The sequence below is a fragment of the Lampetra planeri genome, chromosome 3 (assembly GCF_965212315.1).
Source record: "Lampetra planeri chromosome 3, kcLamPlan1.2.h2, whole genome shotgun sequence".
Taxonomy (NCBI): Eukaryota; Metazoa; Chordata; class Hyperoartia; order Petromyzontiformes; family Petromyzontidae; genus Lampetra; species Lampetra planeri.
In genome coordinates, this window is record NC_136109.1 from 1,137,728 (window position 1) to 1,160,338 (window position 22,611).

Here is a 22,611-nt window from a genome sequence, read left to right on the forward strand (position 1 = left end):
TGGTCGGGGGACACGTGGTCCGGGGACACGTGGTCCGGAGACACGTGGTCGGGGAGACGCGTGGTCGGGGGACACGTGGTCGGGAGACACGTGGTCGGGGGACACGTGGTCGGGGGACACGTGGTCCGGAGACACGTGGTCGGGGGACACGTGGTCGGGGGACACGTGGTCGGGATACACGTGGTCGGGGGACACGTGGTCGGGGGACACGTGGTCGGGGGACACGTGGTCGGGAGACACGTGGTCGGGGGACACGTGGTCGGGGGACACGTGGTCGGGGGACACGTGGTCGGGGGACACGTGGTCGGGGGACACGTGGTCGGGAGACGCGTGGTCGTGTTTTGGAAGAACACGTTGGAGCTTGTTGTCTGAATGGTGCTGCCCTCCAATCGGTGACACCTTCGGCAGTCGGCTGTAAAGAACGCATTTTGTTGGGGAGTTGCCTTTATTTCCTCCGGCCGGATTAAATTTGGCAGTGGATTTTTTTTTTACGACTCGTCAAAGTTTTTTGTTGTTGTTGTTGGCGCGCGGTACGAAAAGCCAAACGCGTTTGCGTCCATCGTGTGCATGTCTGTTGGTGCGCCCGACGCAACGTCACAACGCGCCCACCGGCAAGACTCGCACGGTTGGCTACGTACTGTGCAAAAGAAGTTGAACATACGCACACGTTCGTGTGCTGCCTTGCACGACACCCAGTCGGGAGAAAGCGCAAGAGTCGTTTATTCAGGAAAGCCTCACCGAGTGTGAAGACGATTTACTTTTGTTTTCAAGAGGGGTCGTTTCAACCGATTCCTCGACGAATTTTTTCTCGCGAAAGGCAACGCGAGCTTGCGGAGAAGAGGCAACGCACGACGGGACAACAACAACAACATCAACATCATCACTCGAAAAGCCCTACAGATAGGTCGGCAACCTCCTTGTGGGGCCGCACATAAATGACGTCACGAGATTTTGGACGATTTTTTACCCGCCCCCCCCTTCGTCACACGGCGTCACAAAAAGTCAGCCCCCCCCCTTAAATATGACGTCACAAAGCCTTGCCCCCCCCCCCCAAAACCATATTTCCATTTTGAAAATGAAACACGCTTCAAATCGCTTTGAACTATTGTCATTGTAGTGCGTATTTCATGTGGCGCTGCATTCTGATGTTGTAGGAGTGTCGTTATAACAATTAGCGTTATAACAATTCTATATTTATTTAAAGTTGCGCATTTTCATGTGACGTCACATTTCTCACCCCCTCCCCCACTCGTCACACATCGTCACAAAAACCCGCCCCCTCCCCCCAGGTGCGTGACGTCATTTATGGACGGCCCCTTTCTCAAGGACCGCGTGAGCGCACATCGGCATTACCCCAATGACGAGCGCGCTCACGCTGCTCGGATCCAGTGGCCGCCCTGGTTAATACCGCCGTGCGTACTCACCGTGACAATAAACGCGCCCGCCCGCTTCCCTTGCCCCTGGAGTCGTGATGATCGGCCTAAGGCACGAACGCAAGGAGCACGTGCTACTCGTGACCCTCACAATTGATGTGCTCGTTCCCAGCATTCTCATAATCCGAGGGACAGTGGTGGGGAGCGGTGGTGCAGCGGTTAGCGCACCCCGCTAAGAACCCGGCGACCCGGCTTCGATCGCCGCTCGCGACCAACAACGGTGTGGGATATTTGAACCCGACCTGGACCTCCCCTAGGTCGACTCGGCCTCAAACGAGCTCCCTGGTGCGGTGTGTTAAACGGAGAGACAAAGGCGGCCGGGCGTGGTGCTGGCAACTCGCCCGCTCGTGTAACCGTGCCGGCCTTCGTAGGTGCTCGCAGCACTTGCCCCATCAGTCTGTTAGAGGCTACAGGGGGGATCTTTGTCTTTTGCGTGTGGCAGCAGCAGCTTTGACCTCGTTGACAGCGGTCACAGGTTGAGGACCGCGTCTTGTAGACCCGGACGAGCCGAGGACGATGGGAACGCGTGAAAATCAGGCCACGGCGAGTCGAAGTGTGCGCTTGCCATGTGGACGTGTGTGAATGTGCACGCGTGTGTGTGCGCGCCTAGGTGTACACGCGTGTTAGTGGTGTGTGCGCACGTGTGTAAGTGCACACGCATGTCAGGGTTCACGTGTTGTGTGCGTGCGCATACATAGAGGGCTTCGTTTCTCACTCGGTGTTTTCCCAGCGTGAGCGGTAAGCGGTCTCGTAGCTGCTGCCATAGCGAGCGGCACACTCGACGTTGTGTGCCGGGCACAGCGCAGGTTTATTACACACCTGGACAGACCCAACTTCAATGAATCCCTGTATGCGTCTGCAAGTTGAAACTATGCAATGTGCGTGTGTGTGGTGCGTGTGTGGTGTGTGTGGTGCGTGTGTTGAGTCTTTAGAAAGCCGTGCTGGCAGTCTCCGCTGATCCCTCCTCGTTCTCCAGCGTCGCGTTCTCAAAAGCCTTGTGCTGCCCGACGCTGCGAACACAAAGACAAAGATCCCCCGTGTAGCCTGTGACAGACTGCTAGGGCAAGTGTTGTTCGCGAGCACCTATGAAGGCCGGCACGGCGCACGAGGGGGTGGGTGGCCAGCGCCACGCCCGGCCGCCTTTGTCTCCCCAGACCAGGGGTTGAGCAAGCAAATTCGGTATAAAAAACAAATCTGTATTTCAAGAGCCGCAATGTATCAGAATTCGAGACGATTCTTAATAAAGTCACCAAGCAGTTCCTTGAAGAGCCGCAGGTGAATGACCCCTGACCCTGGCTGATGTTCCCACACCGCACTGGGTGCTCGTTTAATGGTAAAATGATGCACTCCCAGAATGCCGTGGGGCTGTTGAGTTGGGGGCCGTCCATAAATGACGTCACGCGATTTGGGACGATTTTTGACCCCCCCCCCCCTCGTCACACGGCATCACAAAAAGTCAGATCCCCCCTCAAATATGACGTAACGAAGCTCTGCCCCCCCCCCCCAAAAATATATATAAAACATGCTTCAAATCACTTTAAACTATTGTCATTGTAGTGCGTATTTAATGTGGCGCTGCACTCTGATGTTGTAAGAGAAAACATTTATTAACATTCTATTTAACTAAGTAGAACGTGTTGTCTATATTTAAAGTTGCGCATTTTGATGTGACGTCACATTTCTCACCCCCCCCCCCCACTCGTCACACATCGTCACCAATGTCTGACCCCCCCCCACCCCACCCCCCAGGTGCCTGATTTCGTAGCTTAAACTCCCCACGGTGCCGCTAATGATTATGTTGCGTGGCAAACAACAGGTGGGACAATTATTCACCATTAATCGCGAGCCCACGCGGAATCCATCATTCATTTGTTGACTCTGCCCTCTTGCCGTGATCCTGGGTTAAACATCACCCAGGGGACGGCGCTGGGACCGACACTTAACCTTGTTGCTGTCCTGCACTGAAGGGGCCAGATGCCCTCTGTGGTCGGCATTTGATGCACACAATACAAAATGTCCGAGGCAATTAAATAGTTTTTTATTTCTGGGACACCATTTTTTCCCCAGGGGTGTTACTCAACTCCGCGACTGGGGTACGAATCAATCCCGAAATGGGTGCCACGCTGCGCAATGTCGACACGCAGCGAGGACGATTGCGCCGAGACCACGAACGCTCGCTGGTAGGCACCGTAGCGGTGCATCGTAGTGCACAGCTCGGCGAGATGAGTCGATTGCCGCATCGCCGACCATCAACAGACTGACAGTGACTGCATCACGGACATTATGCGAGAGCCGGGGTACCGCCATGAGGTTCATTTCCCTATAAGAGCACCACTGGGCCGACCCAGCAGCACGTAATGCTGCTTGGTGAGTCTCAGAGAAGTTGAAACTGTCTCCTTGGTTCTTTCGGTAAAGTCACGTAGAAGGGAAGTAATAAAATAATACAAATAAAACATAATAAAATAATTTTCACGACGTTTCGGCCACAACGCAAGCAGCCGTCCTCAGACCTGGTTTTCACCTGAGGACGGCTGCTTGCGTTGTGGCCGAAACGTCGTGAAAATTATTTTATTATGTTTTATTTTTATTATTTTATTAATTCCCTTCTACGTGACTTTACCGAAAGAACCAAGAAGATGAATCCCTGCAGTCACGAAAGAAGCTTTCAATCGAAAAGTTGAAACTGGTTCACATTTCTGCTGAAAAACACGAGCCCAATAGCTGATGCGAGATAAACCTTTTGTTTTAGAGTTTCTATGCAAGCCTATGGGTTGTTATGTAAATACGTGATCCTTTATGCAAATCAATTGGTTTATATGCAAGTCGATGGGTTTCTATGTGATCCCATGGGTTTATATGGGAGTTGGTGACGCCTATCCAAGTCTATGGGTTTCTATGTGATCCCATGGGTCTATATGGGAGTTGGTGTGCCCCTATCCAAGTCTATGGGTTTCTATGTGATCCCATGGGTTTATATGTGAGTTGGTGTGCCCCTATCCAAGTCTATGGGTTTCTATGTGAGCCCATGGGTTTGTATGTGAGTTGGTGAGCCCCTATCCAAGTCTATGGGTTTCTATATGAGCCAATGGGTTTATATGCGAGCCGGTGGACCCCTATCCAAGTCTATGGGTTTCTATGTGATCTCATGGGTCTATATGGGAGTTGGTGACGCCTATGCAAGTCTATGGGTTTCTATGTGATCCCATGGGTTTATATGGGAGTTGGTGACGCCTATCCAAGTCTATGGGTTTCTATGTGATCCCATGGGTCTATATGGGAGTTGGTGTGCCCCTATCCAAGTCTATGGGTTTCTATGTGATCCCATGGGTCTATATGGGAGTTGGTGTGCCCCTATCCAAGTCTATGGGTTTCTATGTGATCCCATGGGTTTATATGTGAGTTGGTGGGCCCCTATGCAAGTCGATGGGTTGCTACGTGAGTCTCTGGGTGTCTACGCGTTTCCTACTCGTTGCTGGTGCTGTGTTGCTCAGCGTGCCGGCGAGCCGTCCCCTCCACCGCCACCTCCACCGCCACATCCGCCACCACGTCCGCGTACACATCATCCCTGCAGCGGCAACAACAACAACAATAGCAACAACAACAACAACAGCAACAACAACAACCAGAACAACAAAAACCCCGCTGCTGCGTCAGCCGTCCGTGCTTCCGTTTCGCGTCACGATCCCGATTTTTCTGTTTGCGCATAGTCACTTTAAGATGTTTTCTTGGTTATTTCGGTGAAGTCACGTAGAAGGGAAATAATAAAATAATATAAATATTAAACAATAAAAATTCTCACGACGTTTCGACTGCAACACAAGCAATCATCATCAGCTGTGAAATCCACAGACAGAAAATTTGGAAAAAAAAGAAGAATTTTTTTTCTTCTGTGGATTTCACACCTGATGATGATTGCTTGTGTTGCAGTCGAAACGTCGTGAGAATTTTTATTGTTTAATATTTTTACTATTTTATTATTTCCCTTCTACGTGACTTTACCGAAAGAACCAAGAATATGAATCCCTGCAGTCACGAAAGCTTTAAATCAAAATTCACTTTAAGATGTTTTCACGTTATTGTTTTTGTGTTTTTTAGTTGCGGTTGCACCCGATTCAAGAGCCGAATGGCTCACAGGGCTACACCTAATAAATGAAACGAAAACTGAAAAAAACTGAGCACCCATGGCGGAGCCAGGATTTTCAGGAAGGGGATTGGGGGCACAGCCCCTCCAGCAATGAGTAAAGATAAGAGGAGTTGTTAGTAATTGACTTGTCCCTTGATTTTTATTCGACGCGTGTGCGGCGATGGTGCGGCCATCGATCGAGGGTCGAATTGGAACCGCGTCGTGTGATCGGCATCGCGCTCGCTGGAGCTGCTGACGCCTTCAGGGAAGTCGTGGGCTGGACACGCAACTGCGCACAATTCTGACTCGCTTATAACCGCTTTGCCGTTACTTATTGACAATTATGGACTCACACTATTGTCCTATCATCCCATAGAGTCCCTGGCACGTAATATGCTACACAGTGGCAGTGGGGGTCGCAGAATGCCGATTTATTACTAATAAACCCCAATGATCCGATCATTGGGGGGGGGGGGGGCGCGTGCCACCCCCCCCCCCACACTGGCTCCACCAGTGCCGAGCACCGATTCCCCAGATTCGACAATTTAATCGGCGCGTCTCATCGGCAGGATTGTCCCGTCGCACAAGACACATTTCTCCGTAGTTAAACACGATGCACTCCACTGCAGGGAGAACACACAATCTCCAAACAGGCAGGCATCAGGGTCGGGATCGAACCCACGAACCTCCTGCATACCAGGCGAGGTAGTTAACATCTCCTAGCCACCGTGATGATGATGATGAGAGAGACGCAATCTCCAAACAGGCAGGCATCAGGGTCGGGATCGAACCCACGTCTTCCTGTATACCAGGCGAGGTAGTTAACATCTCCTAGCCACCGTGATGATGATGATGAGAGAGACGCAAACTCCAAACAGGCAGGCATCAGGGTCGGGATCGAACCCACGTCTTCCTGTATACCAGGCGAGGTAGTTAACATCTCCTCGTCACCGCGATGATGATGATGATGAGAGAGACGCAAACTCCAAATATACAGCAGCAGCAGGCGTCAGGGGTCGGGATCAAACCCACAGGAACCCTTGGGGGCGAGTGTGTGTGTGTTGTGTGGGGTGTAGTAAACATTGCCACGAGGGAGACAAAGGCGGTCGGGCGTGGTGCTGGCCACCCACCCCCTCGTGTTCCTTCATAGGTGCTGCTCGCTAACAGCACTTGACCCTGCAGTCTGTTACAGGCTACACGAGGGGGGGGGGGGACCTTTGGTGCCGTCCATAAATGACGTCACGCACCTGGGGGGGGGGGGGTCAGACATTTGTGACGATGTGTGACGAGGAGGGAGGCGGTTTGAGAAATGTGACGTCACATCAAAATGCGCAACTTCAAATAAATATAGAATAGTTATAGCAACACTGATTGTTTATAACAACACTCCTACAACATCAGAGTGCAGCGCCACATTAAATACGCACGACAATGGCAATAGTTTAAAGCGATTCGAAGCGCGTTTCATTTTCAAAATGTAAATATGGTTTCGGGGGGGAGGGAGGGAGGGAGGGGGCAGAGCTTTGTGACGTCACATTTGAGGAGGGGGGGAGGGGGGAGGGGTCAATCGCGTGACGTCATTCATGGCGGGCGCCATCGTCTTTGCGTCACTGACCCGTGGTCTGCGCACCACACTTTGTTGACGATGAAGATGACGAAGACGAGGAAGAGGAAGCCGATGACTGCCACGAGGCCTTGCAGCCACGGCGGCAGCACGCGGATCGGCGCACGCGGCTCCGTCTCCTCGGCCTCGTCTGAAAGTTTCACGAGTGCGCAGATTCAAACAAATTCGTTTTCGCTTCGTTCGGTGTTTGCTCGTTGGCTCGCCTGTTGCTCATGGGAGGCCGGGCAGACGATGGGACGTGTCAAGCAAAAATATTGAGTGTCTATACACCAAGGTCGTCATTAGAATATTTATTGGCAGAGGTGGGACAAAGTCATTGTTATGCAAGTCCAAGTCGAGTCGCAAGTCATCAAATTCATGACTCGAGTCTGACTCGAGTCCAAGTCACATGACTCGAGTCCACATCTCATAGGTGGGACAAAGTCATTGTTATGCAAGTCCAAGTCGAGTCGCAAGTCATCAAATTCATGACTCGAGTCTGACTCGAGTCCAAGTCACATGACTCGAGTCCACATCTCATAGGTGGGACAAAGTCATTGTTATGCAAGTCCAAGTCGAGTCGCAAGTCATCAAATTCATGACTCGAGTCTGACTCGAGTCCAAGTCACATGACTCGAGTCCACACCTCTGTTTATTGGGGGGGACACATACACCCCCACAATGTTCAAATATGCTCAAAATGTCTCCCACCCCCCTCCCCTCAATATATCGCTATAAAATAGATTTGTGTTTATATGATTGTGGTTATGTCTTCGTGGTTCTTTCGGTAAAGTCAAGTAGAAGGGAAATAATGAAATAATAAAAATTAAACATGATAAAATAATTCTCACGACGTTTCGGCCACAACGCAAGCAGCCGTCCTCAGGTGAAGAACAGGTCTGTCGAGAAGCCATTCAGACTCTGTCTTCTCGACAGACCTGTTCTTCACCTGAGGACGGCTGCTTGCGTTGTGGCCGAAACGTCGTGAGAATTATTTTATTATGTTTTATTTTTATTATTTTATTATTTCCCTTCTACGTGACTTTACCGAAAGAACCAAGAAGATGAATCCCTGCAGTCACGAAAGCTTTAAATCGAGATTGTGGTTATGGTTGTACTTTATTAATCCCTAATCTCTGTCATTACATTACAATGAAGCAAGACAAAGTAAAAAAAGAAAAAACAGAGCAATGTAATACAATACACTATTAGACATTATTGTCAAAAATAAATAAAAAGTCCATCCCATGTATTTTATTTTTTTTCAGGAAATTCGTTTTTCAAATTCAGATTTTTTTTTGGAAGATTTGATCCCCCCGATGTTGACTCCATGGCTACGGCCTAGCTATATCTACACACACACAAATGTTTTAACCAGGTGAAGGCCCACTGAGCGATGTAGCTTTTTTTTTTTGCAGAAGCATCACAAACGACAGCTCATTGCGTGGACATTTATAACAGTAACCAAATGCACAGTTGATTCTAAATATACAACAGGTATCAGGGTCGGGATCGAAACCACGAACCTCCTGTACACCAGGCGAGGTAGTTAACATCTCATAGCCACCGTGATGATGATGAGAGAGACACGCAGACTCCAAAAATACAGCAGCAGGCGTCAGGGTCGGGATCGAACCCACGACCTCCTGTGCACCAGGCGAGGTAGTTAACATCTCCTAGCCACCGTGATGATGATGATGAGAGAGACACGCAGACTCCAAATATACAGCAGCAGGCATCAGGGTCGGGATCGAACCCACGACCTCCTGTGCACCAGGCGAGGTAGTTAACATCTCCTAGCCACCGTGATGATGATGAGAGAGACACGCAGACTCCAAATATACAGCAGCAGGCGTCAGGGTCGGGATCGAACCCACGACCTCCTGTACACCAGGCGAGGTAGTTAACATCTCCTAGCCACCGTGATGATGATGAGAGAGACACGCAGACTCCAAATATACAGCAGCAGGCATCAGGGTCGGGATCGAACCCACGACCTCCTGTACACCAGGCGAGGTAGTTAACATCTCCTAGCCACCGTGATGATGATGAGAGAGACACACAGACTCCAAATATACAGCAGCAGGCATCAGGGTCGGGATCGAACCCACGACCTCCTGTACACCAGGCGAGGTAGTTAACATCTCCTAGCCAGGGCACGGCTCCTTCTTGGCGCCCACGGGATGGGAGTTTCACAACAACATGTGTGTGAAGTGCTTCACCAACCCTCTCTACTGCTGCTACTGTTGACGCCTCTCCACTCGGGCTGAACGATTTGGGGAAAATATCGAATTGCGATTTTTCTGACAGATATTGTGATAGCGGTTTGATTCGCGATTAAATGTTTTTAAGTCGAGCTTAAGTTTAATATTCACTGTGTAATAGAATTAGAACATTTGATGGAGCATTACCACGTGATAACATCAAATATATGAACTGCTCTATATATTCTAATGCAAGGATGAGAACTTAAAATACATGAATTGCTTCCAACATGTATTTATTAAAATTATTTATTGAAATAGAACAATCAAGCATAACGATTGTTAAGTTAAATAAATAACGTTATAATTGCAAAGAAATAAAACAATTCCAATAAAAAAGTAATAGGACTTTTCAAATCGCAAAAGAATCACAGCCTTTGCAATTTGCTAATCGCTTTGTTTCAAATTGCGATTTCGATTTGAAATCGATTAATCATTCAGCCCGACTCCACACTGCTGGGTTATATTACACTGTGTTACAAAAAATATAGATTTGTCCCTGGGTAGTAAGTGTTATTTCCTAATTGGTTCTGCCTCAAAAGTACATAAAGTGGCTCTTATTTCCCACAAACTTTGCTTTTGTGACCAGAACATTGACATTTTTGAAATGTACTTATTTTCACTGAGAAAACGGGCGAATTCGTGTCTTTCGTTCACATAAAGTCCTGGTCACAAAAGCAAAGTTTGTGGGGCATAACATCCATTCGATGTACTTTTGAAGCATAAGCAAATAAAAAACTGTGTTACAAAGTGTATTGCTATGCCACCTTTATAAGGGCTTCTATGAAATCCGCAGAGTGCACGACGCTTCAGCTGCAGCGCTGAGTGGAGAGTGTTTACCCCCAGCTCGCTCGCTCTGTGTGTGCTCCCCGGCACTCGATTGAGATCACCCCCCCTCGCTAAACTTCTCCCCGTGTTTGCTAAACTGCGATCGTGGTCAGAGAAGGAGCGTGGGGATCATCGCTTGGCCATTTGCACGAGGTGTGTAGCTTGTGAACACGTTTTCCGAATCATAATTAGACGATTCTAGATTTGAAGTTTTCGTGACTGCAAGGATTCATCCTCTTTGGTTTTATCGGTAAAGTCGCGTAGGTGAAACATAAATAAATGAAAAAAAAAACTAAATTAACGTAGGTGAAACACAAATAAATGGAAAAAAAAAACAACTAAATTAACGTAGGTGAAAAATAAATGAATGAAAAAAATTACGACGTTTCGGAGGCAACACAAGCAACCATCATCAGGTAAGAATGAATGATGAACACAGACGCGTGGAACAGCATAGGGCAGAGACACGTGCAGAGAGGGACACACACACAAAGACGAGCGAGACACACACCAACACTAATAGGGGTTTTCCCCTTTTATCTGGCAACAAAACTGCCACCTTTAGCAAGGAATCATGCTTACTACATTAACCACAATACTTGCAGTCAAATGCGACCAAAAAACAATACTCTGATGATTTATGCATTGTCCTTGAAACTGATTGGTCCACACCAGAGACAGCTTTCTTTAGAGCCTAGTCTCATATGGTGTTCGACCAGATGACGCCAAAAGGCATAAATTATCAGAGTATTTCTTTTGTTTGCATTTGACTGCAAGTATTGTGGTTAATGTAGTAAGCATGATTCCTTGCTAAAAGTGTCAGTTTGTTGCCAGAAAAAAGGGGAAAACCCTATTAGTATAATTCTAGATTTGAAGCTTTCGTGACTGCAGAAACAGCCACATGAAACTCCGACCAAAACTATCACGTTGCCATACATAGCAGGCGTGACCAAAAAGATCTCCAAAATTCTAAACAAGCATAAGATCCAAGTCCGATTCAGTACAGTGCATACAATCCGTGATTTGATTCCATCTGTGAAGGATGTCGTTCCTGACTTACAGTATCCTGGAGTCTACAAATTCAGTTGCATTTGTGGTGATTGCTACATTGGAGAAACGAAACGTCATGTTTCTGATCGTGTCCGCGAGCACAAGTCAGATCTGAAACACGGCAGAACTGATTCTTCGGCCGTTGCCGATCATTGCTACAACTCGGTGGGCTCTCATGAAATTGTCTTTTCCGAGACCAAGGTTCTCTGCAAACCTCCCGGCTACCATCAAAGGTTTGTACACGAAGCCATACAAATATACAAACACAGACATAATTTCAACCGTGATGACGGTTACAAACTTAGTAATCATTGGAAAGATGTGATTAACCATGCAAAAAAGATGTAACTACACTTATTTGCCAATCTTATTTAACAGACAACTATTACAGTTTTACCATGTTTAGTGGTGTCTCCCTGTCACAGGTTGAGTCACAAGCCGTGCCTCTCCAAACAAAGGCTCAGTTTGTTATGCAGCCTATTCTTAGTCGTAAGCCTCACCTTACCATATTAATAAAAAGTATGTGGCCCTTGCCCCACCACCTTCTCCAACCATTATATGAACGGAGTGGTAGCTGCTGCAATCTCTCATTTACTTGATACAGCTTTCGTGGCTGTGACGGTACCACCTGAAGACGGAAGCTTGTGTTGCCTCCGAAACGTCGTGATTTTTTTAAATTTCATTTTATTTTACTTTTTAATATTTTTTACCTACGTGACTTTACCGAAAAAACCGAATAATATGAATCCTATTAGTATATTTTGGTACTGGCAAAGGAGGTCCCATGACACACACCAACCAACACGTTTGTCTCGATGTGTTTGTCTTTGTGTGTGTCTCTCTCTGCATGTGCGTCTGCCTTTGCTGTCCCCGTGTCTGCGTTTCATCATTCATCCTTACCTGATGATGGCTGCTTGTGTTGCAACCGAAACGTCGTGCTCTATTATTATTTGATTTTACTATTTTACGTGACTTTAACCGAAAGAACCAAATAGTATGATAATTGGTGTTTTACCCTTTTATCTGGCAACAAAACTGACACCTTTTTTTACAAGGAGTCATGTTTGCATAGACCACAATACCTGCAGTCATAATGCAAACAAAAAACATAACTCTGATGATGTATGCACTGTCCTTGAACTTGATTGGTCTACACCCGAGACAGCTTTTCTTAGAGCCCAGTCTCACATGGTGTTGGACCAGATGACGCCAAAAGGCGCACAACTCAAAGACAACGCATGAGGTTCCAATGGAACCAAAGAGTAATTCCTGCGTTCACGAAAGCTCCGAATCGAGTTTGGAATCATAACTGAATGCAAATCTGGCCACGCACACAAGTACGCGCACATGCCGGATTATAAGACGCACCGTCTCCCTCCCCCACACACACCACACATGTTGCTTTGACATACGGAGGAAGAACAATGAACACAAATGGACAAAACAAAGACGTAAGTGTGTGTGTCTGTTTTAATTTATTTCGCACCCTACGTAGACAACCGCGCTAATCGGAGGTGCGGTGTAGTGTATAGTGTAGTGTATAGTGTAGTGGTGTGTAGTGTATAGTGTAGTGTATAGCAGAGGTGTGGACTCGAGTCATGTGACTTGGACTCGAGTCAGACTCGAGTCATAAATTTGATGACTTGCGACTCGACTTGGACTTGCATAACAATGACTTTGTCCCACCTATGAGATGTGGACTCGAGTCATGTGACTTGGACTCGAGTCAGACTCGAGTCATGAATTTGATGACTTGCGACTCGACTTGGACTTGCATAACAATGACTTTGTCCCACCTCTGGTGTATAGTGTAGTGTTATAGTGTAGTGTATAGTAGTGTATAGTAGTGTATAGTGTAGTGTATAGTAAAGTCACGTAGAAAGGACATAATGAAATAATATAAATAAAACATAATAATAATAATAAATAAAATAATAAAAGTTAAACATAATAAAATACAATTTAATGTTTAATTTTTATTATTTTATTATTTCCTTTCTACGTGACTTTACCGAAAGAACCAAGAAGATGAATCCCTGCAGTCACGAAAGCTTTAAATCGAAATTTAGTGTATAGTAGTGTATAGTGTAGTGCATAGTGTAGTGTATAGTGTAGTGTATAGTAGTGTAGTGTATAGTAGTGTATAGTGTAGTGTATAGTAGTGTATAGTGTAATATATAGTAGTGTATAGTGTAGTGTATAGTGTAGTGTATAGTGTAGTGTATAGTAGTGTAGTGTATAGTAGTGTATAGTGTAGTGTATAGTAGTGTATAGTAGTGTATAGTGTAGTGTATAGTAGTGTATAGTGTAGGGTATAGTAGTGTATAGTGTATTGTATAGTAGTGTATAGTGTAGTGTATAGTGTAGTGTATAGTAGTGTATAGTGTAGTGTATAGTAGTGTATAGTGTAGTGTATAGTGTAGTGTGTAGGTGGGGGGAATGTTAGCGAGCACCTATTAAGGCCACGTACGGTAAGTTTTTTTTTTGGGGGGGGGGAGGCATTCGCAGGTGCGGAACGCTGTTGCTTGCTTACCCCTCTGAAGTTCGGCCACACACGTCCTGAAGAACAGGGCAACGAAGAAGGGCAGCAGCTGAGCCATTATCTCTCCCACGGGGCAGCGACGGGGAAGGGCAGGCCAGGGTTGGGTGCTCGGCTGGGCAGCAGAGGCGGAATGGGCTCAGCTCCCAGCTGCCAAACCTCCACTTCACTCTCTCGCTGTTCCATGAGGATCCCTCCCTTCCCTGACCCCTCTCCCCTCCCTCTCCCTGACCCCTTTCTCTCTCTCACTCGGAGCCCACCCGATCCCTCAGTGCTGAGCGGAATATTTGCTGGCTTATTCCAGGATGTTTCTGTTGTGCGTCGTCGCTTTAGGATGTCCTGTGTTCATATTTTGTTGTTGCCACATTGGTCACAGGGCGAGACCTAATCAATGCAACTTTAAACTTGCTACACCTCCTGGTGATAGTGGCTGTGGTTGTTGTTGTTGCTGTTGTTGATCGTGATGTTGCCTTTATGTTAACCGGGCGAAAGCACATTGTCACATTTAGAATTAAACGTCACGCGCGTTTCGAGTATTTTGCTGCTGCTGCTGTCAATTTTCCACTTGATGATTATTCCACTCGTTTGAGACATCATTTGCGATGTTCCAGGTCGCTTCTGATAAATAAAAATTAAGTGGCTCAGTGCGGCCTTACGTGGTACAATTAAAAGTTTAGTTTCCTTGTCGATGAAACACCTTGGGTGACTGCAAAGAAAGGACTTTTTTTAAAAATTTTAGTTTTACTATTGCAGCCATATCTCTGTGCAGCTATCTCTCTCTGTGTGAGCAGCTGACAAGATCTCTAGGGCGGTCAGGGGATGTTATGGATGTGTGTGTATACTACAAACAACAACAAAGATCCCCCGTGTAGCCTTAACAGACTGTTGGGACAAGTGCTGTTAGCGAGCACCTATGAAGGCCGGCACGGCACACGAGGGGGTGGGTGGCCAGCACCACGCCCGGCCGGCTTTGTCTCCCCAGTGGTCGATGTTTTACACACACACCGCACTAGGTTCTAATTTGGGGCCGAGTCGACCTAGGGGAGGCCCATAACCGGTGCAGACACTCGCCGTGAGCTGAAACCAAACTCGGGTCGCCGGGTTCGTAGCGTTACATTGTTTCTATCCCTTTATTTTGGTGATTTTTAAAACGTTTTGGTGTAGCCATGTGTGTTTGTTGTAGTACAGAGTTAGCCTGATAACTTTAATCTAAATTGTCTTACGGTTCTTATTGTTTGACTTGCATCCCACGGTGGCTTTTTCTGGAAGACTTTGCTGTTTTTTTCCAGGATGAAACTGAAATGTGTGTGTGTACGCTCAGGTACAAGAGACAACACAGAGTTGACGCTTGCGTGATGGGTGTACGGTGTGGTTGTTGTGGTTGTTTTGGAGGGGTGGTTGAGGGTGTCTGTGGGTAGCTTTGGGGTGGATGTTGGTTGTTGGGATGGGTCATTGTAAGGTCCATCTTATTGGTTCTTTCGGTAAAGTCACGGAGAAGGGAAGTAATAAAATAATAAAAAATAAAACATATTATTTTATTACTTCCCTTCTACGTGACTTTACCGAAAGAACCAAGAAGATGAATCCCTGCAGTCACGAAAGCTTTAAATCGAAATCGTTGTAAGGTGTTGAGGCTGACTGGATGTTGACTACCTCACCTGGTCTACAGGAGGTCGTGGGTTCCATCCCCAACCCTGACGATGCCTGCTGCTGCTGTATATTTGGAGACTGCGTCTCTCATCATCACGGTGGCTAGATGTTAACTACCTCGCCTGGTCTACATGAGGTCGTGGGTTCCATCCCTAACCCTGACGATGCCTGCTGCTGTGTATTTGGAGTCTGCGTCTCTCATCATCATCGTCACGGTGGCTAGATGTTAATTACCTCGCCTGGTCTACAGGAGGTCGTGGGTTCTATCCCAACCCTGACGATGCCTGCTGCTGTATATGAGTCAGGGTCTCCAATCATCAACATCATCATCACGGTGGCTAGGGGATGTTGACTACCTCGCCTAGTCTACAGGAGGTCGTGGGTTCCATCCCAACCTTGACGATGCCTGCTGCTGTATGAGAGTCAGGGTCTCCCATCAGCATCATCACGGTGGCTAGATGTTGACTACCTCGCCTGGTCTACAGGAGGTCGTGGGCTCGATCCCGACCCTGACGATGCCTGCTGCTGTATATGAGTCAGGCTCTCTCATCATCATCATCACGGTGGCTAGGAGATGTTGACTACCTCGCCTGGTGTACAGGTCGTGGGTTCCATCCCAACCCTGGCAATGCCTGCTGCTGTATATTTGGAGTCTGCGTCTCTCTCATCATCATCACGGTGGCTAGGAGATGTTGACTACCTCGCCTGGTGTACAGGTCGTGGGTTCCATCCCAACCCTGACAATGCCTGCTGCTGCTGTATGTTTGGAGTCTGCGTCTCTCTCATCATCATCACGGTGGCTAGGAGATGTTGACTACCTCGCCTGGTGTACAGGTCGTGGGTTCCATCCCAACCCTGACAATGCCTGCTGCTGCTGTATGTTTGGAGTCTGCGTCTCTCTCATCATCATCACGGTGGCTAGGAGATGTTGACTACCTCGCCAGGTGTACAGGTCGTGGGTTCCATCCCAACCCTGACAATGCCTGCTGCTGCTGTATATTTGGAGTCTGCGTCTCTCTCATCATCATCACGGTGGCTAGGAGATGTTGACTACCTCGCCTGGTGTACAGGTCGTGGGTTCCATCCCAACCCTGACAATGCCTGCTGCTGCTGTATATTTGGAGTCTGCGTCTCTCATCATCACGGTGGCTAGGAGATGTTGACTACCTCGCCAGGTGTACAGGTCGTGGGTTCCATCCCAACCCTGACAATGCCTGCTGCTGCTGTATATTTGGAGTCTGCGTCTCTCTCATCATCATCACGGTGGCTAGGAGATGTTGACTACCTCGCCTGGTGTACAGGTCGTGGGTTCCATCCCAACCCTGACAATGCCTGCTGCTGCTGTATATTTGGAGTCTGCGTCTCTCATCATCACGGTGGCTAGGAGATGTTGACTACCTCGCCTGGTGTACAGGTCGTGGGTTCCATCCCAACCCTGACAATGCCTGCTGCTGCTGTATATTTGGAGTCTGCGTCTCTCTCATCATCATCACGGTGGCTAGGAGATGTTGACTACCTCGCCAGGTGTACAGGTCGTGGGTTCCATCCCAACGCTGACGATGCCTGAATTTGTCCGATCTGAATTTCCACGTGATTAGCCCACGTGGTTGGAGCTATCGCTTGTGATGGGCAGATCGCTTCTGAGAAAAGAGACGCCCGTAGTCCAGTGGCACTTACCTGGTAAAATCTAAAAATAATATTTTTTTAAAGTAAATTCATGTTTGTTGCGATTTCTGTTGTGGCGATGGTGGGTTGATATTTTTTTGCGTGTGGTTATTTTCATCGTTAGAACCATTGCAGTTGATAGGTGCGATTTTTTCTTTAAAGGTACCGTTGTAAATGTTTATAATTGTTGTTGTGGTTGTTGTGGTGGTTGTGGTGGTTGTGGCGATGGAAGCGGTCATCCGAATGGGGCTCAAAGTCCACGGGTGCCCCCCCCCACACCCCCCGCGCCCCTCCCCCCACACCCCCGCCCCCGCCCCGCCTGCCACGCGCTCACCGCGTGACGATGCCCGGCGTCGCCATGGAGACCGCCAGGCGAGCGAGAGGCGCTGACCCGGGCAACTAGGCCCCGGCAGAAGTTAATAATCTTTTATTATTTATACTGGAGACTAACCCACGAGATATAAAGCTCTTTTTTTCCACCCCCCCACACAGATGTTCAGTAAGGCGGCACGGGGTCAAATCCTTACAACACAAAATACAATAAAAAAACTGATAGGAGTGCAAATTATAGCCAAGTTGAATTATTTAAAAATAAATATCGACAAATGAAACCGAACTATTATTTGTTTTATCTTACCAGGTGAATAAGCCACGTCGGGTCGGGTAGCACCTCAATCATTTAACCATTCCCATTCATGGAAATATTTGTAAGTCAGATTAAATTTGACCCCGACTGTAATTTTTATGAATGGCCTTCAACCGTAATCATTCATTGCCCTTATTGCTAGAATAGTTGCCACGATATGACAGGCGATTCACACAGATTTCGGCACACTTCGCTGGCAGCGGCCACGTAAATCTAATCTAATTCCAATTTACATAAATGGGAACCGTGAAAATTAATCCACCTCTGGGTAAAACCCCCCAAAAAAAAACGATTAAGAAACCCTGGCCTGGGATCCATGGACCAAAACCCAACCGGTCACCCAAAAGATGTCCCGTGTAGCCTCAAGCAGACTGCTGGGGCAAGTGCTGAGGACGCAACTTGCGAAGGCCGACACGGCACACGAGGGGGGTGGGTGGCCAGCACCACGGCCGGCCGCCTTTGTCTCCCCGGTGCCGATGTTTTCACACGCCGCTCATTTGACGCTGGGTCGGCCCAGGACCGGTGTTGGGAATGGAACTTTGGGTTATTTGACGTATCCCCGAAACTTTCGCTTAGAAAATATGGGGTGGCGGTAATAGCGCCCCATACAATCCGCAGGGTGCGTTAAGTGACGCAAACACACTCGGGGTGACGCATTAGCCAACGAACAAGCCTGTTTCACAAACGTGGTTTTTTTCAACACAAAAACTCCCATCGTTGGGATATCGACAATGTTTTTTCCCCACCTGTGTCTCCCCTACAACCCCCACGCCACACAAAAAACCCCAACGCAAGGCATTTCAAAACTCCTAGGTTTGTTCGGTAAAGTCACGTATGTCAAATAAATAAAAACTCTATTAAATCACGACGTTTCGGAGGCAACACAAGTTTCCGTCATCAGGTGGGACCGTCACAGCTAAATTTACTGTATCAAGTGAAGAGAAACCCAAGTAGATTTAGCTGTGACGGTCCCACCTGAAAACGGAGACTTGTGTTGCCTCCTAAACATCGTGATTTAATTGAGTTATTTTCATTGATTATTAGTTTATTATTTTTACCTACGTGACTTTACCGAAAAAACTGAAGAGTATGAATCCTTGCAGTCGCCAAAGCTTCAAATCTAGAATTTCAAAACATTTCTCGGTAAAAATCTTCGCAGGGGAAACATCAACCCCAAAAAAACCACGCAGGTTCACAGGAAGAAACAAACGGCCCGATGCAAGCGGAGACGTAATGGAGGTTTGTTTTTTTTGTTGGGTTAGAACTCGTCGATATAAATGTGTCGTTAAACCCCGCCACCACCCGACACAGCCAACTAGTAAGGGTCTGTAACGTAAACAAGACGTGCCAATTAGTGACCAGTTCAGCGCTCACCGGTCGAGTGTTGGGAGAGTGAATCCACCACATTACCATTCTCCCCCAGTGCCGATGTTTTTACACATCACTCATTTAAGGCTGAGTCGACCTAGCGGAGGCCCAGGACCAGTTCAGGTTTTGCTGCTGGTCGTGAGCGGGAATCAAACTCTAATTATGTGATGCATCCCCAACTTTTGCTTGAAATTACGGGGGGGGAGGGAAGGGTTAATAGTGCCCCCATACAATCTGCAGGATGTGTGAAGTGACGCACTAACACCATTCCAGTGGCTTTACTGAACTAGTAACCAATTGGCACGTTTTGAGTAACGTGACAATCCCCTTACTAATTGGCCGTGTCGGGCGGTGGCGGGTTTAACGACACATTGATATTTACGGGATCTAACCCAACAACAAAAAAAAAACTCTATTGGTCGCGAAATCCCTACTAAGTAAAAACACGGACGGCCAAAAGATGGCGAGTCGCGGCGCATGGAGCGGAACGAGCGCCCGAGACGCAACGACGATGGCGGCAGCGCGGCAAGGAAGGGAGGGGGGTCAGATTGGAACTCGACCGAAAGAATAACCCGGCAAACCACACCGCACGCTTCTTTAATCAAAAGCGATTTGCGGCAAACACGCCGTTTTCCCGAGTAGGCGTGGGGTGGGGTGGGGAAACGTCAAACCAAACTTTGAAATGTAACCGAGTGCCACCCTTTACAACTGCAATGTGTTCGTGGTCATTTTTACCGGGAAACAATTATTTCCGGCAATCACCGCCAGCGTTATTTTGCCAACGCAACAAGAAAAAATGTAAATCTTTTTTTTTTTCCACCACCGTATTCTCCGGATCGTTCGAAGACGCCCGTGGGAAAGTTATGATTTTGACGCACCGCACCAGGCACTCATTTGAGGCCGAGTCGACCTAGGGAAGCCCCAGTACCGGTGCAGATAATCGTCACTGCGGTGTGGGCGGCGAGCGGGAATCGAACTCGGGTCGCCGGGTTCGTGGCGTGCGTGTTAACCGCAACACCACCGCTCCCCACACCACATCAACAACAACCGCCATTCGCCACTAAGTGGCGGTGACGTCACCACGACGCTTGTGCCAGGCCATGTGCACCTTGAGGCTGCCACGTGAAGTGTCGAACGCCCGCTGGCAGGAGGTCACGGGGCAGACCCAGGTGCCACGGGTCGACTGACCGAGATGACCGAGATGACTGGCTGATGCACCACCTGTGCCCCCTGCTGTGCCAACTTGCTGTGCTTTAGCCACCCGACACACCACATCAGCCACACACACACACACATCAGGGCATGAGTGGGGGCACAATGGCATGGTCTAAACACGCGTACAACACGCCGTGCACCGATCCATTCACACCCAAGGCACAGACCACCTGACGCCAAGCACACACCGTGGCAATCACCAACGCCATCGACCCATCCCCGGGGGACACATTACACCACAAAGAGAGAGCCACACATTTTTACCCGTTTAATTTTTCCAGGTAAAGCCTCACTGAGCTCGACGGTGAATTTTTTTAGAAGCTGTCACGAATGATAGCCCAACGAAGTGGCTTATCGTCACGCGGAAACGTATAACAGCCCAATACTCTAAACTCGTGATGTTGATTCCAAAGGTGCAGGGAAAAAACCGGAGGAGCCTGGAGAAAAAATCACCACAGAGAGATTCACTCAAAATAAACAGCAGGCGTCAGCAATAGCGGAGCCAGGATTTTCAGGTAGAGGGGGGGGGCAGCCCCTCCAGCAATGAGGAATGATGGAGAAGTTGTTAGTAAGTGACGACTTGTCCCTTGATTTTTATTCGACGCGTGTGCGGCGATGGCGCGGCCATCGATCGAGGGTGAAATTCGAACCGCGTCGTGTGATCGGCATCGCGCTCGCTGGAGCTGCTGATGCCTTCAGGGAAGTCGTGGGCTTTATACGCAATTCTGAGTCACTTATAACCACTTTGCCGTTACTTATTGCCAATTATGGACTTGTCCTATCATCTCATAGAGTACCTGGCACGTACTAATATGCTACACAGTGGCAGTCGCAAAATGTCGATTTATTACTAATAAACCCCAATGATCCGATCGAAATGAGGGATTTCGATCGGATCATTGGGGGGGGGGGGCACGTGCCACCCCACCAATCGAAACGTCGTGAGAATTGTATTGTTTTATTTTTATTATTTTACTGTTTCCCTTCTACGATGACTTTACCGAAAGAACCAAGAAAATGAATCTCTGCAGTCACGAAAGCTTCAAGTCGAAATGTGACAGACCAATTCAGAGCTCATTGGTCACCCCCGTGCCATTCTAAATCTCAACGTTCATCCTAACAAGTCCCATCACAAGGTGGAAACACAAATAGACAAAAACTCAACTTTGTTTGCCCGATTGAAACGGCTGTACGCCGTATGGACCCGGAATCTCAATTTCCCTGTACAAGAATACGGCTAAACCGTTTGGGATGACGGCTGTGATATCGCCACCGCCTATCAGAATAAAATTAATCTGCGACAGATTGAATGAAACTGGTAGGAACCTCCTGGTTACACCAGCCCACAGGGGATTATTGTGTCCGTCCGTCGTGCATCAAAAAATGTGAGTGGGGCTGGGTGGGGAGGGGCTGGGTGGGGAGTTAGAGGGGTGGGGCTGGGAGGGGAGGGGCTGGTCACCCCGTGGTGCCCTTATAAAACTCAACGTTTCACCTACTCACGCCGGCTTGTGCCCGCCCTCACAGTCGGGCATATTTGCGGAATACACCACGCCGCCGTTGACCCTGCAGGCCATTGACCGAGCAACCCAACGTTCCTACCAGCTCCCTCCGCAGGAATGTGTTAAATTGTGTTGTTTTAGGCCCATATATGGTGTAATTGAGCGTGGCTTTGCCCATATAAGGAATATACTGGGACGGGAATCTGCGTGTTTTTTTAACGAGCTCGATGAAACGGGGCCCCCGTTCGAGCACGTTCCAAGTGATTCCTGCCACGTGATTTCCGGATCTAAAGAGACGAGTTGTGGATGGCGGGGGAGGCCGTCTTCTTCACGCTTTTACCGGCTTCCTCTTCTGCGTTAAAGTAAATTGATTATCCAACTCTGTCGCTGCTGCAGCGATTTTTGCCGTTCGGCAGCAGTTGGGGCCCGTGGATATTGCATCCATCTGTGCGGTGTTAGCGCCCTCTCGTGTAAAAAAATATATATTGCGTGATTTAATGTGTTTTCATTTTAATTTATTTTTTACCTTTCGTGACTTTACCGAAAAAAACAGAGTATGGATCCTTGCAGTCACGAAAACTTCAAATTTAGAATTGGGTCGCACACAAATGCCGCAAGGGCCATTGCCCGAAACGTCGCACGTGAAATGCCCTTCCCTTTCTATGTTTGCGCGTTACCCTTTGGTGGCATCAATGAATGTTTTGGAGGGCACCGATTAGTCCATGGGG

The 22,611-nt window shown here is 48.1% G+C and overlaps 1 protein-coding gene across 1 annotated transcript; it reads right to left on the reverse strand.

Moving 5' to 3' along the window:
* Positions 1-702: 702 nt before the first annotated feature.
* On the reverse strand, positions 703-13,987 carry LOC144735894 (uncharacterized). Its single transcript, XM_078618472.1, has 4 exons — positions 13,835-13,987; positions 7,172-7,310; positions 4,900-4,998; positions 703-2,443 (listed from the first exon to the last, which is right to left on the reverse strand). Exons 1-4 carry the CDS (start codon positions 13,899-13,901, stop codon positions 2,362-2,364), a joined length of 387 nt encoding a protein of 128 aa, XP_078474598.1. The 5' UTR covers positions 13,902-13,987; the 3' UTR covers positions 703-2,361.
* Between the last annotated feature and the right edge of the window lie 8,624 nt (positions 13,988-22,611).